Genomic DNA, 17,931 nt, shown 5'->3' on the forward strand with positions numbered 1-17,931 from the left:
TCGGCGCTGTCATCCGCGATGTCATGTAAGGACAGTAAATAAATTCATGAAAGTAAACGAAGGTTGATGTCTGAACGAGGACTTTTTTGTGGGGGAAGAGGAGGTAACTCTGCCAGGGTTCCCCTCTCAGAAGATGGCATAAGCGTGCACTTGAAGGAAGATTGATTAGTGAATGAATGACAGGAAGCTGTAATGTTTACTTTAGCTCTCCTCTGTCTCTTCATATTACACCTGTTCCGCCTTTTCTCATTCATTCACCTGCCACTCGAATATAAAATTGCCTGCAACGTCCTCAGTCACTTTATCGCCTCTTAAATTATACAGACGGTCTCGTGTGAGGTGAGTGGGTGTCTATTAATGTATTGTGTAATTATGTATGTTCTTACACGTATTTGTAGACATATGCTTCCTTCTGATAAGAATAAACACTTAAATAAAAAAAATAATAATAATCTTCTCGAACAATTTACTTAAAAGTGAATTTTTTACAAGTTCGCGATGCCAACTGCTTTTACCGCGAGATATTTTCCTTTAAAGAATTTCAATTTTCTGCGTGAAATGTTCGATTATGCCAGAAACCGTTTTAATGGCTTCTCTCGTTTCCAGCGCGGGAGGTAACTCGATGCCGTATCTCGTCAGCGTTAACAAGAATTTACTCCCTGGCTTCCGGCTGTCTACCCGAGCCCCGGACAAGAAGTATCCATTAGAGAGATGAGTGAGGACGATCAATTTCTCAAGTGGCGGGGACGGAGCGCGCGAAATGGTACCGTCGTCTGCGCGCTAACTTACAGGCTGAATGCAATTTTGTGTGCATTCAAAGCTCAGGTTGTCGTAATATATGTCGTAAAAGAGCGACCGGCAGACGGCAGCGGCGGAAACGCGTCTGCTTCTATGGCGCGTACACAACGCACGGCCTTGTCTGTCTGGTCAGGCTATGAGTGGAGGAGGGTCAAAGGTCAACACTTTTTTTTCCTGCCTTGGAGCTATGTTTCATGTTAAGTATTCCTTCCTTCGTTCACACCTTCAATTACTTCATCGTAATGAACACGTGGTCAGGGTGTCATTTAATACAAATGTGGTTATTTTTCGAATTATATATTTTATATCGTCAGTATAGGATTTATTTGAGATGGTCAGTTCGAATTTAATGAGCAATCGAACCGTGTTTTTTTTTTTTTTTTTTTTTTTTTTGACGATAGAGATATAATTAATCTCATTCCTCTCACAGTCTTTTACTGTCATAGTTCGACAGTCTTGTAAACATGTACAGTTCGACAGTCGAGAAACATGTAAAAGTCACTTAGACACTTCTGGCTGTCGGTGGTATGATTCCCCAACACAGTCATAACTCCACCCTCAGCCACCAGCCCCAGTACCTATGAATGCCGCGCGTATTGGACCATTGAAGGGTCTGCGATGTAGTCTGTGACATTTTCCATAAATCTGACAACTGTAAAATCCCATCAGCCCCTTCAGCGTCATCCCAGCCTCCCTTGCAGACACCCGATTCAATAAAGCAGATAGTCTGTGTCTCTAGGCGGACTATCCTCCATGGGCTGTCAAACGACTGTATGGGTCTTTGCATTCCAGTGTATCGCAAAAAATCCCTTCTAAAGCCAGAGCTAATTGCTTGACAGAAGAGACAAAAATGCAGCTAACTGAAGCTCAAGTGGGAAGAAGGGAAATTAACTTTCCAAAAAAGAAAAAGAAAAAAATCTCCTCATTTTATTAAGTAAATGATAGTCTGCAGAAATAAAAGTTTAGTATGAATTAATAGGTACAAGAACAGTCTGTGAAATGAAATTGAACGTGTGACTTAAAATATCTTTGAATTCTCATGGAAAGAAAAGTGTAACCGAATGACTTGGTCTCTCCTGCCATGAAGGTAATAATAGCCTGCTGGGATAATATTTTAAAAAACCTTGATTTAAATAAATGTCTGCGAGAGACCTGACATTCTACACACAATAATTTTCAATGGCAGTTTTACTGTTCTTCGGAAACAGCAGCATGAATATGGATGCAAGAGGATGGTTACTGGAAAGGAAATCTCGCGAGATGAGCAGACCTGCGTGGTTTGGACCGAGATTTCGCCCTGATGGCCATCGGGAGACAGAAAGTGGGGTGGACAGGACTGTCTTGGCTTCAAACCCTTTTTGAGAAAACTTTTTCGAAGAAACATAAGTTTGTCTGTCTTATGTCATTGCTTTAAATATAAGTTTTCGGAGAAACTTTTAATTCAGGATGCTTTTTTTCAGAAACCTTTTAATTTTGCTGTCTGTTCCTCCTTGGAGCAAATTCTTTTTCTTAATGACCATCCTTTTTATTTGCCACATTAAAGTTTTAATCACTAATAAATAAGTTCCGTTAAGCTCGTATCCGTGGAACTAAGATGTCACCGGTAAATGAAAAAGTTGTTTATGTTTTAATTCAGTATTAATAACTTTCAAAACTTTATCGGCAAACTTTATCAAAAGTTTATCGGCAACAAGACCGACGACTTTATAGACTAAGATGTTGATTAAACAAAGAAAAACAATTAGAAAAAAAATTATTGCAGTTTTATTTGAAAGGCTGTCGAAGTTTAGAGTTTGCCTGCGGGCACCCTAACTAAAAATTTTTCTCGAAACAAAACTTATCTCCTCATTGAACGAACATCTTGCATTATCACTCTCCGAGCATCGTTTGTTTATTGTGTCCGAACATTACGAGTTTAATATTCTCAAAACATTGTGCCTTTATTATTATTATCTGAGAGCAGTTCGATGAATTATTCATCGAATATCTTGTATTTATCATGCAACGGACTTGGCATCTTTGTTATGTTAGCCACGTCCTGTATTTATTGGCAGATTTAAAATTTGCCAGACATTGTGTATTTGTTATTCTTAAACAAGATGTATATTTAAAGGGGCCAGACCCAAGTTTTCTACTTAGTGAAAGTGAGTCCGTACAAGGTTCAGTACAAGGACTTCTAGGAGTTCCCCCAAACACGTGGAGTGCTCGCGCTAATGCCTCAGTCTAGGGAGGAGAGAAGTGAGTGAGGAAATAAAAGAAGCAGATGACTAGTTGGTCAATGTGTGGGGAAGGAGGAGGGAGAGGAGGAATGCTAAGGGAGAAACAGCTTCATGAGTGCCTTCTTGCGCTCGTGTTTGTTTGTTTGTTTGTTTGTTTGTTTGTTTGTTTGTTTGTTTGTTTGTTTGTGTGTGTGTGTATGTGTGTATGTGTGTGCGCGTGTGTGCGTGTGTGTGTGTGCGTGTGTGTGTGTGTGTGTGTTAGGCAAAGCTGGGTAAAATTTCGTTGGATGGAGCGGAGGCGCAGTTGCACGTTGAAGACAAAAATCATGGCCGACCAAACAGAGAAGGACACCCGGATGTTGTTTCACGTCCATTACACAAAAGCAAAAGCAAGCCAGCTCTCACAGATTCGTTTTTCGGAAAAGTGTCTGGTTCGACTCTCCCTTATCCGTTTTTCTAAACAGAAAAGAAAACCGTCAGTGGAGATGGAAAGAACACGACTGATGCCAATTATGTGGACAGACATTTTTAGTGTTTATAGATGACGTCAGGAAGTTTTGTTTTTGTTTATTTTCCCCGATTATTACACTTGGTCTCTATGTCATAATCATTCAGTTATGCTTTTAGACAACTCTAGATTTTTGTTTCTTCGACAAAACGGCAAATTTAATAACTAAGTTCTTTATCCATCTCTTCTTCTTTTTCTTGTTCTTTTTTTTTTCTTTTTTTTTAAATCTTTTGTCTCCTTGAATTACCGGCTCTTCTCGGATCCTGTGGCGATCTTCAGCCTCTTGTTCCAATTAACATCCCCATCCTGCTACACCACCCTCACCTCCTAGTTCTGAATGTTTTCCTCCCAATGATAGACACAAATGGTTTGCAGTCCGCTTCACGAATCTCGAAGATAAATGGAAGTGACCGCCTACAGGCAAGAGGCGAAACTAGAAACTGGGTTTCTGGGAAAAATGAATCTCATTAGCTCTGAAAGAAATGATGGTGTTGTAAAATACAGTAATGCATGTAATCAAGAACCTCACATGAAGTCCATTGTTTGTAGGAACCTGAGGGAACAACTTTGCTCTGTGGACACACCAACACGAAGAAGCAGCTATGCTCGGGGCAGACTTTGAAAGAACAAGTTATTCAAATAAACAAATCCATTTTATTTTGTGAAATAAGACAAAAAATTGTTTTCTCTCGTTGATGTAACTGTCTTCACCCCAGTTTCTAAGACGGCAAACCCGACACCTTTGTTTTCTGTGACTCATATTACTAATTTCAACCAATTTAAAAGTCTAAAAATATCACAGATCATCGACACATTAAACAAAAAATAACAAATACATTAATCCTCATCTTTTGGGGTTAATACATATCCCATGTCACACCCTCTTCTTGTTTGGCTGTAGGCTACATCCTTTTATAGAGTAATCGTGTATTTATAACAACAACAACAACAACAACAACAACAACAACAACAACAAAGATCAGAAGAAGTCGGAAGCAAGCTCAAGCGACTTTGATATTGTCTATTTCCTGGGTAAATATTGTTGTTGTTTCCTTCTTGAGGTTTACTTCTACAAATATAGTATTCACAGAAAGAATAAAATCGTAACCAGCATGTTTACATCTTTACACTGGCTAAAATGTTTCACATTGCCAGTAAATGTATCTATACACTATCCTCACCTTTGTGATATTTGTAGGTGTGTAACTTGAAAACAGAATTTAGAGAAATATTATCCAGTACTGAGCTTCCCCAAATCAAATATTATGCACTTTACTAATTTTTTTTTTTTACGAATTATCAGTTTATCAGTTAATGGGATTGGCTCCATGGATCAGGTTGAGTTCAAAATTTTGCTTGTTGACGTCCATTTTGTTTATCTTATGTAATCAGATTTTCTTTGTTTGGCCCTCGGCAATCTGTGTGCTCCACTTCTTCCTCTTTGTTCCTGTCAAAAGGAGTCGTCTGCTTAATTTCCTTTGCTATGCCTCACTTCTCGTATTACCTTAATTAAAACATCTTTTTGTGGGTTTGCTGGAGAAGCAGGAGCACGAGCAGTATGCGCGCGCATCTTTCCCGTTCACAGAGGTGTGAGCGCTCAAAGGACGACATCTCACAATAACAGTTTCGTTAGCTTTTAAAGATTGGTGAGAAATGGTAGAGAAAGAAAGGATATGAAAAAAGATGGAAAGGAAAAAGGAAGAGAAACAAAGAAAATATGAGAAGAATAGAGTGAGAAAGAGCGAAAAAAAAACCCAAGGATGAAAGAATTATTAGTTTTTTGGTTGGTGTTGTTTTGCTGTTGTTTAGCAAATATTCAACAAAAATGTTAGAAATCAGGTATGCAATGTTACCTTATAATAATAAATTTTTTATCCAGCTTTGAGTTTCATAAAATTAGTGAAACTGTCTCATTAAATATGCATGAAACTTAGAGTGAATCATTTGTTCTTGAAAAAAAATTAATTGTTTAAATCTGAGCGCCCACGACATCGATGAATCACAGAAACATTACCAGCAAATATTTGAAATGTTTCATATAAAAACCTGTTGAATCTGTAACTATAGGTTGATAATTTATTTTTTAAAGAGAATGCATTCTAGAAAGGTTATTCAGATCATCAATACAAACACAATAAACAAGATCGACTATCTTTCATTCAATCACAAATATATATTTCAAAGAAAATTAACATTGCCAACGTTCCTTCAGATCATTGACATTAAACAAATTTATCAAAAATGCTAAAAACGACCAACCAGGTTATTGACAAATTCCAACGAAAGTGAATAAATTATACATATCTCAATTTAGTTGGTTAATGTATTTGATAGATAATAAACTCTGCATGTTCATTGTGAGTTTTAGTAGACTTTTAAAACAATGAAACTTTCCAAACATCACTTTAGCTATTTTGAAAAAAAATTATTCTTGCCCTGCAACCGAACAGTAGTATGAACAGTCAGGAAAATAATGAATCAATTTTTATCAGATTATATTTGGCAAAAAAACATGCATTGACTGAATCTTGTTTTCGACAACTAAACAAACATCACTACATCCCAAAAAGACATTTCCGTCAGTTGAACATGTTAGATTCTCAATTCTTCTATCCAACTGAAATAGTTGATTAGTTTTTAACAAATCAATCGCACACAGCTTCGTATACAACTTCAGTAGAGAGGCTCTGGGTTCAGATCTCGTCCCGAAAACACTTTGTAATATCTGTTTGTAGGACTGGGTGTCGGGGGTTTTCTTCCGGCACTCCGGTTTCTTCCTCCCCTTTCCTTTCCTCTCGTAGTGCGAAATCGTCTCAAGGTTGAAGCACTTTCCTACTAAATAAACCAACCAACTTCTGTAGAGGCTGCTGCAGTATGAAACTGTTATATTCAAGGCAAATCTTGTTGAACAAGGTTGAAGTGACACCATTAGTACAATACAAAACTTACAATTGCTGGTTATTGTAAAAAAAATATTACACAATACAAAGGCGGAGTACAGTGTCGGTACTCGCAAGAACTTACAAAAGTAGGGTTTAATGACACCCGGCAACCACACCCAGAACTGGTGGAGTGTGTACCCCTCTACTCATTTCCACATCACAAAATATCGCACAACATAGTAAACCTAACAGGTAAACCATCAGGTTTTTTTTGAGTGAAATGGAATCGTTACAAGTATGGCGGTCCCACCTCAACCAAATGTTTTCTTGTGGTTAGAAATTATACTTTTGTCACAGCTCACGAACGGAAAAGCTCAATCGTAAAGAAATGCTGTGACAGGAGCGCAAGTTAAACACAAAAAATACAGGAAGCACCGAGGGATCGCAGAGTGCGCATGTCAGCAGGGTCAGGTGATCCTTCCAGCCAATCAACACGAGACTGCTTATTTGCAGCGTAATTTGACAGGCGGAAGCCAGATGTGGGGTAAAACGGACAAAAACGACAAGAATGCTTGGTCAGATGAGCCTCCTTGAAACTCATCGAAACCTAGTTTTGGCTTTAAAGCTTGAAAATTTCGATAAAATAAATCATTTTTTTTAAAAACTTGAAAAATCACGATTGGATCAGATACTCTCATAACAAAAGAAAAAAAGCATGCATGAAAGAAAGAAAGTAAGCTTGAGATCAACTAGGTCTGTGTTTGAAACAGAGCAAAGTGAGTGTTAAAAAATATATAATTTTTTAGGTAGATTAATGTGGTGTGGAATACCATCAGGTAAATGGCGTGCTTCTTTTTTTGGAACATTACAAAACGTGGTTGGATGCGAACCGTGCTTTGCCTGTATAGATCGTGTAACAACAGGAAAGAAATGGATGACAAGTGGCAAGAAAATAAAAACATCTGCTTCTGCTTTTTCATCTGTTCTAAATTTATATTTCATATCCGGAATTAAAAATTAACTCCTCTTTTAGAACCAAGTGAGACACAGGATATAGCATCAGCTTCTTTAGGTGATACCGAAGCAGTTAATTGTTAGCAAATTTGTCTATTTAAAAATAAACTTCACCAAAATAAACATCTGTTTTAGAATCAGCTGAGACATCCGGCATATTGTTTCCTTACCTCACATGATAATAATTCAAGTAGTGACATCACAGCATGAAGTCTATTTTTAAAATCTCACCGTTAAAGTTTGCTGTAAATCAGAAGAAATTTGAGAAGAAGAGAGGTTACAATTCTGAAAACATCTCATATGCTAAGATACGGACTAAAAATTTCCGTTCCAAACAGTCTTCTTCGTCTTGAAAGCCGACTCATTCGGAAAAACAGAGTCAGTCATCTACCCACGCTGACGATTGTTTTTGCCTTGTTACAGATGGCAATAACAACCTACCCATCTCCCCATCCCCAAACAAAAACACAAAATACATCTGTGAATTAATGCCGACTTTCTGCAGACTGATGTAGAGTAGGCGTAAAAACCGGAAGTGATTCAATTAACATCCAGGCTCACACAGCGCTGGAGCATCGCGAAGTAGGGAGGGGAGGAAGGTGGGGAGGAGAAAGTATCGGTTTCCGCAGCTGTCAGCTGATTGCCAGAGATTGGAAAGTTAAACAAGAAAAACTCGCAACCATCGACACGTATAAAGGTTTGTTTTTAGGCGCAAAATGTGATTTTACAATGTAAGAAAAATCCGAGACGATGTCGAAGATTAATGGCGGTAAAGAAATGTTCACACTGAAAAAAATAAAAAGTCAACAAGAAAAACGAAAAGACAATTTTGTAAAATAAAAAAAAAAACATAAAAGTTGAAACTTTCCGATTTTCCTTAAAGTTGAGTAGCAGTTGTGACGATTAAAAAGACAGAAGGGAGAAAGGAGGGAGAAAAAGTCTGCAACATTTCCGATGACAAGATGTTACTTGGTAATTATTCCTCCCCGGGAAGTGGGGCTGAGGATGGAGGTGAACATGACCCCTCCCCTTAGCACCTGCGTAGTTGTTCACAATAATCACACCACTTGGAACAATTAGGGATCGCTTTGTTAAATAAAGCCTTTGTTTGTTTGTTATTGCAACATTGTTTACTTCAATAACACTTGCTGGATTGTTATAGATCGATATATCGATATCTGATCCTGCAAGACTTGATAATTGGTTCTGATAGAGAGAGTGTGTGTTTGTGTAAACACATTTTCTTCCCCTCCTTCTCTTCCCTACTTAGCCACAGTGGATTTATACATTCGTGATTCTTCATCTTTCACCTCTTTGTCCGCAGGATTAAAAAAAAAAATGTTCACTTATTTTCTCTCCTCTTCTGCCACTAAAAAAAATCTTATTAACAAAAGAACTTCGATTTCCGCAAGAAAAAAGTCTCTTGCAAACGATTACAAGAAAGAATTAATTTGGTTTTTTAAAATGTTGTTAGTTTAGCCACAAGCATTCATGGACATTTAACAACAACATACAGGTGTTAAGACCTGCTACAAAAAAGGTCTTCCTACACAGGTAGATAAATGAAAGCTGGTTGTTGTCCAAATACATTTATAGACATTCGAAGAAAACATGAAGAGAATTGAAGTAATATTAACAATAAAAATATCTATCAGAAATCTGAACAGGAAAAGGTGTGAATTTTCGCACCAAAATAACTGTTCCAACCTTTACAATCAACACGTTTAATGTTTCTCACCTTGTGTTATATAATCTACTACTCAGTGAAGAGAAACCCAGTCTCGACAGAACTCAATTATAAAGATGAGGCGAGGAAGGTAATACGATTACAAGTGTCCAGAACTTTTGCCGAATAGAAAATAAAACTTGGTGTTGCCGACAAATCAAAAAGAGGTTATTATTTTTTTCATAAAATGTCGTGTGTACTTTTAATTACTTTTGGGAAAAAGCACAATTGAAATGATAGAAATTGAATCATTGACGTCAGTGACGACTGCTGCCATGAGTAGGTCTTGCAAGACCATCAGCTTCACTTTTCATGATGCAGTGTCCACAATATAGGTTAAAGTATAACTGTCTTTGAAGGCTTGCGATGGACAAACGGAATACAATTAAATAATTTTGGGTGTGCCTTTAAAATCACGCGAATGGAGAACAAATATCACATATATCTAGCTTTTGTGATTTGTCGCCTTGACAACAACTAACCATACTGCCAATCGTATTTTGCAAAAATCAAAATCTTTGAAACCGCGACACCCTCCGACAACCCCCATCATTAACATGCATCTGCTGCTCAACTCTCTTTCTCTCTCTCTTTCTGTCTTCCGTGCTCTGTAAATCTGTGACAGGCACATGGTCTGAGAACGCAGGAGACAAATGCTGCCATCTGTCCACAGACTGTCTTCCCATGAACTGCTGAGCTGCTCCTGTCAAAGCTCGGCGGTCCATTTAAAAAAAAAAGGACATCTTGTTGTCCGGTTTATTATTATTATTTTTTTATTCACCCTTCATTCTCAGATATCTGAAAATTTACTTCCCTACATTGAGACTTTCGTACATTCCAGTGTTGCGGTTTTCATAGATGGGCAAGTCGCGCTTCATACCCTCGTAGACTGGCGCATCTTCATTTGCATAAATCTCGCCTGGCTCCTCCTCCTCCTTGTGAACTTTAGCCACAGTCTTTGAGGGCTTGGCAGAAGCTTTGGTCGACTGCTTGGTCTTAGGCTGACTCACAGCCGCGCGCTTGACGTCAGACGTCGACTTGGCCCTCTCGGTGGGCCTGGCGCCCTCGGTCCTGCTGACGCCCTGGCGCTGAGTGGTGGGCCTGGAGGGCGGCGTTGCCGTGGCGACGGTGCATGGCGTGTAGGCGTTGGAAGGAGCCCTGCGTTTGGCGACACCCATGGAGATGTAACCTTTTTCTTCTGGGTTTTCGTCGTCTTTGGTGTTGGACTTTTCAGGGGTCGGCGCCCGCTTCCCGTCCAAGACTTCGGAAAGTTCTGCTTCGTCTGTGGTGTTTGCTTTGCGCCTCCATAGAGCAGGGAGTCTCTCCTTGCTACAACAGAATATTGAACAATTTTTAAACCTTTTCTGGCAAACTTTGATAAAAGGCTAACTTATTATTATTGTATAATAAATTGCATCAATATTTGTTGTAGTTCTTAACCTTTTTCTATCGTCACTCGACATGACATCAACCATGGTGCGTGTACACGCTGGTGACAAAGGATACACAACTGAAAGACAGAGTGCAGATGACTGACATGGTATTACAACCACACATGTTATGATTGTGACTATATTTTGAATGCTTTAAAGGTAGTTTGACTTCATTATCTTGCTTGATATGGTATATATCGCGATATTTCTTAACGAAGGGAAGCAACACTGTGTAAGGCTTGATAAATATTCGATCGAGTAAATTCCCTTTTTTTCACCACGATGAATAATTACGTGTATATATATTATATTTATATGCACACATAAAAATATATATCCATCAAATACTCAAAATTTTAATAAATAACAGTAATGTATTTAATATATCTTTGGTGCTAGTTTGTTAATCTGTTAATAACTGTTTTACAAAAATTTTAGGATGTTGAGACTAAGTCAGCGATATTTATTGAACACGAACCTGAGTTCCCAAAGGTCTGGTCCAAAGTAAACTCCAGCACCTCCCAGAAGAATCCCAGCAATCAATGCTGCAATGTGTAGATGTGGGTATGTTTTTATTTTCTTACTAAAGTAAGAATTTCTCATTCTCTCTTTCTCTCTCGATCTATCAGAAACACACACGTACGAACATAGACACACGTTTGAAGATGTTAAATGAGTAGATGTTAGCCTACAGCAGCGATCCCGGTGCTCATGAGGCTGCTATCCACACGTACATTCCAATGTGAATAGAAAACAACACGATAAAAATAAATAAACACAATGGCTTTAAAAAGCTTTGCACTGCCAGCTACAAAAAGACATTGACTTGGGACCATAGCTGGGTGGATGGGTTCGGGGAGAATGTGTGACCGGGGTACGAGAGGATGCACAATAACACTAGCCTCCATCTTACCTGCGATTACAGCACCTGCCAGGTGACCTCGGGTAACAGTGGATGGCGCTTCTGTAGAGGTTAGAGAATATAATTGTATGCTGTCATTTGATTGCATGATCAGACACACAAACTAGAGGTCTAGTACAAATGTAAGCAACTGTTTTGTTCTGACTAAATAAGTTTGCTTCCGCAACAAAAGATGACCCAATCACAATTCATCACACAGTCTGAATCCACTCAGTAGAAGGTGAAGGGTGTGACTACACACACTCTGAGCAAATTAATTGTACACATCCTAATTCTGTCAACGATTTAGATGTGTGAATTTTATGCTAGCACACCCAGCCGTTCTCTCTCTCTCTTTGTCAAACACCTGCTAGTAAACAAATATCAATCAGTTGGGAACGGGACAATTAACAGAAAAAGTGGGCTGATGGCGAGTGATTTACTTGTAAGAGCCTGGGCGTGGGTATGGGTGCGAGCCTCTGATGCCACCCCCACACACCCCCTTCTATTTTTTCTTTCTTTTCTTATTTTTTGATGTAACGGCACCTTTGAGAGACTCAGTAGCACAAATTGTAAAAGGGATGAGAAAAAGTTGATTTTTGCTGTTGTTTTGTGTTTTCTTCTGGAATACTCTTCCTCTTGACCGGGTTGGGGAGCCTGGCATTTTCTTCGGTTCTATGTTGTTACAAACCATTGCGTTCTTTCTTACACACACACACACACACTTAAACGAGAATTTTTAAAAATTATATTTGATGTTGCTCGTAAGATATTTCTCACCAGCTCCAATGCTGCAGTCAGCATCTGAATGAAAAGAAAGAATATTAAACATAAACTGAAATTCTATTGATTTCGAAAACGTATATTTGTAATTGTTTTTGTTACTATTATTGTTAATTATTGTCTCTTAAAGTATTGTTATACTACCATTTAGAACGACTTCAGAAAAAATAATCTATCAAGAACACATTGATGGTAGGGACGACGACAATGAGTACCCGGTGGACCTACGTCAGCGGACACACATCGAATATATGAATATGTTTGGATAACTCTTGTACACAAACTTCGTGTTAAACTGTGAAAACAAAACCAAATGTTCGACCTTTTTTAGGTAAGGGTGGGAGGAACTGTAATAGTGTAACTATAATTACACATTGGGTATGTCATTTCTTACCGTGCGTGTGTGAACGAGCTGGATACAGGAGAAGAGAGCACACAGTAGTAGTAGTGGTGTGTGTGTGAGAGAGAGAGTACGTGTGCGATTGAAAGCTGTTCGTGTGAGTGACTAATATTCCTCTCACCAATGATCCACTCTGTTTTGTTCTTTTCGCTATCCCAGCTAATGAGGAACACGTAGTCTATGGTCACTGGCGGAGGTAAGGGGTTGTTCAAGTACACTGTTCCATTACTGGAAGGATCCCTCACTTGTAAATTCGTGTCCCAGCTGATAGAGAAATACCGCGACTCATTACAGGCCTCATCCAAGAAAGAATCAATTAAATCACTACAGTCATCACCGTCTTGAAGTGAAAGGTATCCAGAAGAGTCCAATGTTATCCAGAACTCATTCTCGTCGTTCACACCGAGGATTATCTTGATGTTGCTGCAGGTTTTGACACCGAAGGTGAAGTTGGTCCGCGAGGACAACAACAAACGGTCGTCGGGTACCTTTGTCCTCTGCGAGTATTTGGTGGTCAGGGTCAGAGGACACTCAAAATCTGCAAAGCAACCTCAGGCGTTAAAAGTTGAGTAGTTTGCAAGTTTAGTCAGATCGGGTAAAGCTCAGTGCTCAGTACTATTTCCCAAACATCTAGTGGAATATTACCCTCCCTGTCTTGAGAGAAGTGACTGGAAGAATCTTCACGCACAAAAGATATACTAGTGCAGCATATTTGTGAAGATTTGGAATTTTGCCTGCATATATTTATGAATAAACTCTGCTATTTTGCATTATGTGTGTGTATGTTGCTGGTCTTGACATAGCGAAATACAAGTGGATGTATTATTGAAAACATCTCACGTCACAATAACTTGTTTCAAAGTTCGATTCTCGGGAAGGGAGGACAGTCTTTGCTACCCCTGAGCGCGTCCTAAATAAATGCCTCATCTGAATGTAGATAGAAACGAGACATGGCAAGTGGGAACTCCACTTCAAAGGCAGTTCTTTGGGAACAACAGGGACTTGGATCACAAGTATCATTCGTAATGAAGACTGGCTTGAAAGTATAGCTATGAGACCCTGCCTGTCGTGATCATGTGACTCTTTAGTTACTTCCACAAATTTGACAACTCAACAAATCATTTATTGTCAGAACATCAAGCCCTCGTTAAGCGGAAGAGTCAGGGTGTTGCACACTTGGGGAAAGTACTCACATACTAAACAGCTGACAGATCATTAGTCTTTAATAAGCAGCAGGTTTGGGAGGAAACCGGACTTTGGTAGTTGTAAAAGAGGCTATCTGAGTAACTGTTATAAATACATGCAACAAATTCATGCATGAAAACTGTGTGTCAGTTGATTAATTGATGATGTCCACAAGAGGCAACTGGCAGTGCGCCATATGGTTCACACTCCCCTCCCCAGTAAACCACTCACAGTAAACAGGAATGAACACAAACAGGATGCAATGGTACAAAAGTGAACATCAAGACATACAGGAAGTGTAATGTCGCAATTGATATTTTCACGGATATTGCGCTACAGCTCTCCATAAATTACTGTGGGATATACACAAAGGTTCGCACGCACACACGCACACGCACACACGCACGCACGCACGCAACCACGCACAATTGAATAATAAGCGCATCTCTCACCTCACCATAAAAAGAAGCCACCAGTGTACTGTGTACATTGTACAAAGAGCTGTGCAAGCCAAATCGTCTGTTCTACACACGCCATTTTAAGTACCCTTTTCTTTCAGAAAATGTGAAAGCCATAATGGCGAAAAGAATGGCCAGGGTCATCACTTAGCATCCTAACCCCGCTCGTGTGACCTTTACGACACGACAGACCAGGAAGAGGAGAGGAGGAGACACTCGACATCGCGGAACCTGCTGCAGGAAGTCGAGTCTGTGGAGGATGGAGGAGTTCGGGGGGATGAGCTGTTTGCTGGCGTGCTGTGTGGCTGTTGCTCAAACAGGAAGACGAACACTTTGCACATGTCGCAGTCAAGTGCCTGCTTTTAAAACCCTTGTTAAGTGGGTTGGCCAACGATGCAAATACCCTAACCCTAACTTCCTAGCCCTGCGCACTTCCCTTGAAATCTCATTCAGTGTTATGAATCCGTGTTTCTCATTTACTACTTTGTTCCAACAGTTTCATAGTTTCAAAAAGGAAAAAACAAATGTATATAATATAAATTCTTTTGCAATTTTTTTAAAGGCGTGGAGGTCAGTCAGACAGACAAACATACATAGATGGACTGGGACATGGGATGGACAGAGAGGGTGATTTGATATAACAAATGAAGACAGACAACGAGAAAGAACCTATATTAATTTTGACGCTCAACAGCTTCTGCTAATCCTACTCCACCACAGACAAATGTGTAGAAATATTGCCACATTGTAAGTTCAGGAAGAAACAGCAAGTCTTAATTTTCACTGGCTGCCTGCTTGCTCCTGACTGATGTGAGGAGATATCAGCCCGACAGATTAAGAGAGCAAGAAGGATGCAGTAGGTTCATTGGTGACAAGACTTCCAGGTGGCGAAAATTGGTGATCTCCTTCCGCACATCATCTGCACATGAGGCCCTAAATCTCAAAATGATTTTACCTTAAAATAAAATATGAAAAAGAGAACTAATCAGTGCTCAGGGTACTGCCATTCTGGTTTTCTGCAAGAATTTGGCACGCGGGTGTAGTTGTGATTCAGATACAAGACTATTGGGAAAATGGTGGGAGAATGAGTCCGCGTCAAGGACTGAAGATCCACTGGGAGAGACGACAAATCCTCAGGATTTTGGTCCTCAGAGACTGTGTAGCCAGTAGTAAATATTTGTGATGTTCCTTTTCTCATATGATAGCTCGTGTTTAGCAACAGTTGCACGATGTTTCGAGTGAAACCGCCAGGCGACTCGCCCACTCTCTTCCCCTCATCCCGTTCTCTCTCTCTCTCTCGTCATTCTAACATCTAGGCAGAAGAGAGAACATCTAGCCACCCCATTTCCAAGTATCCAACCAGTCGACCAATCATGGAAGTACTGAACCACAAACTTGAAGGTGTAACTACTGACATTAACTTGTCATGGCACCACCACATCCCTGCCACAAGCAAAAGCTGTTTACAAGCAAGTCATCATGCACTACACTCCAAAAGCACATCTGAAGAAAAAGAAAACTGACAAGATGTTTAGAATCTCTGACATCCTCACACCAGAAAAGTCTTCTTTACAACCCATATTCAGTCGACCCTTGACTAAACCTCCATCCTGTGTGACTTTGCTAGTGAAGCTCCCATGAGACCTCTTGTAAGTGCTCCTCTCCTCTCTCTCCAGTCCGTGTATCAGAAATCGTTCTTCGTTCTATACCTGGATTGTGAGGCCTTCCTTCTAATTTCTTGACCTTTATAACACCTGTGTATTTAGGTGTTTCTAGTTTATGAGGTCTTTCCTCACATAAACTTCTGTACATAAATAACGACTGTATCGTCCTAGTTTATGATCTTAATGTCTGGGGTAGCTAGCGCTTTGTGTAGGCTGCAGATGAGTCATCTACTGTGAAATTGAGAATAATGTTTGTGGCTCTTTTCCTAATATTCACAATGAAATTTACAAAAAATATAGGGAATGAAAGCAGTTATACGCTTCAGAGAAGCAGAGCTAAGAAATACAAAACTACACTGACAGAGTTCATGCACGATTTTAATATAGTACGAAACAGGTTATATAGTGTTATTCCTCAACTTAGTATAAGCCACTGGCAATAAAACCAGTCTATCTGTGGAAGTATTTTGAACGTGCATGTAAGCACAAGGGTCACAAAGGACGGGTGGCAAGCAACGCCCTGTATGTCATCTTTGTTAACTTGATAAAAGGTTTGATGATAAGGTGATGAACTGGTCAAAAATAAATTGTCAATATACGTTCATACACCTCAGCTTTCTGTAAATCTGACTACTACTCAGTTATCGGATATTATACACATATTATTCACTGCCTTCACATTTGACTGGAACACACCTAGTCGGAAACCGTATCTACTGTGTAGCTGACAAAGCTTTGAAATTTTTTAAGAATTAAGCAAATATTTTTAGGAAGTAAACAAAGTGGGTTTTTTGTTGTTGGCCGTAACAATATGTATGCTTGACTTTTTTCTCCATTTTGTACTCCTCTCTCTTTCTCTCTCTCACACACACACTGACATAAGTAACCAAAATGCTCACTAGACATTGATATGAACAAATAACAACAGACTGTGTTACTCTACTATACTCACTAGGGCTGTAGTCGGCCTGGACTAACGCAGCTTTCAGTAGCACGATGCATAGAACAGAAAAGAAAAACTTCTGTGGCTTTCGGCTCCACACCTCCATGTTCACAATCTGATTCCTGACAAAATGGAGCTGGTGGATAAATAACACTGTGATGTAGGATGTGCAAGTCGCCTTCGGGACAAAAGAGTTGTGCAAACACAGAGCACTCGAATTGTGATCCCAGCGGCGGTGTGTCTGTCTGTGAGTGAGTTGCCCAAGTGCATGGAGTCTACACCAACAGCAGGATGGGTGCGAGGGGAAGAGGGATGCGACAGTAAGGGTGGGGAGAGGGGCTCCGGATTCATGTTGAAGTATTTACGGAGCTGTGACTGTTGAGTGCAAGCACTTGCAGCAGATGTGCTTTTATAGTGTAGTGCATGATGACTTGCTTTCAAACAATGACACTTTTATCACCAAACACCGTGTGGGCCCTGTGCGACTGGGAGCAACGACCCGGAAATGTGGCTGTGGTACAGCAGTTGGTACGAATAAAAACCAGCAAGACCCACTTTGCGGTGACATTTGTATTATAGAATACTATACGTGTGTGTGTGTGCGAGAGAGAGAGAGAGAGACTGCTAGTAGAACGCGCGTACATACACACTCGTGTGTATATTGTATAAAATACACCATCATGACACCCGACACTTTCTAGTGCTAAAAGTGGAATAAAAGAGAGATGCAATAATTTCTCATAGTATGAGAGTCTCGTGCGTGTTCCTAATTAAGTTATAGTGTAGGTATAAAGAGTCCATTAAATACAGCTAATGTAGCAAAAGAAATATAAGCAGTAAAATTTATAGTACTGTACGTAATGAATTATAACAAACCCATCTTTGTTTTACATGTACACATTGTAAATAATAAAAGATAATTAGTGGGTGGGTGCCAGAACCAGTAAATACATTTACTTTATTTTTTATGGGGTAAAAAAAAAATTGCTCGGCCCTGTATCAAAACGAGAACTAATT

The 17,931-nt window shown here is 39.6% G+C and overlaps 1 protein-coding gene across 1 annotated transcript; it reads right to left on the minus strand.

Moving 5' to 3' along the window:
- Nucleotides 1–5,678: 5,678 nt before the first annotated feature.
- On the minus strand, nt 5,679–17,287 carry LOC112566295. Its single transcript, XM_025242371.1, has 6 exons — nt 16,924–17,287; nt 12,786–13,202; nt 12,262–12,285; nt 11,494–11,544; nt 11,059–11,125; nt 5,679–10,476 (listed from the first exon to the last, which is right to left on the minus strand). Exons 1-6 carry the CDS (start codon nt 17,018–17,020, stop codon nt 9,954–9,956), a joined length of 1,179 nt encoding a protein of 392 aa, XP_025098156.1. The 5' UTR covers nt 17,021–17,287; the 3' UTR covers nt 5,679–9,953.
- Nucleotides 17,288–17,931: the final 644 nt, after the last annotated feature.

Source organism: Pomacea canaliculata, linkage group LG6, assembly GCF_003073045.1.
Source record: "Pomacea canaliculata isolate SZHN2017 linkage group LG6, ASM307304v1, whole genome shotgun sequence".
Classification (NCBI taxonomy): Eukaryota; Metazoa; Mollusca; class Gastropoda; order Architaenioglossa; family Ampullariidae; genus Pomacea; species Pomacea canaliculata.

Excerpts from the sequence above, each read along its gene's own strand:
- LOC112566295 (XM_025242371.1), bottom strand. The coding sequence starts at position 17,020 with ATGGAGGTGTGGAGCCGAAAGCCACAGAAGTTTTTCTTTTCTGTTCTA. Across the intron at positions 12,286-12,785 it reads CAAAACAGAGTGGATCATTG|ATGCTGACTGCAGCATTGGA; the intron begins GTGAGAGGAATA and ends CTTTTCATTCAG. Across the intron at positions 11,126-11,493 it reads GGCAGGTGCTGTAATCGCAG|CATTGATTGCTGGGATTCTT; the intron begins GTAAGATGGAGG and ends TACACATTGCAG.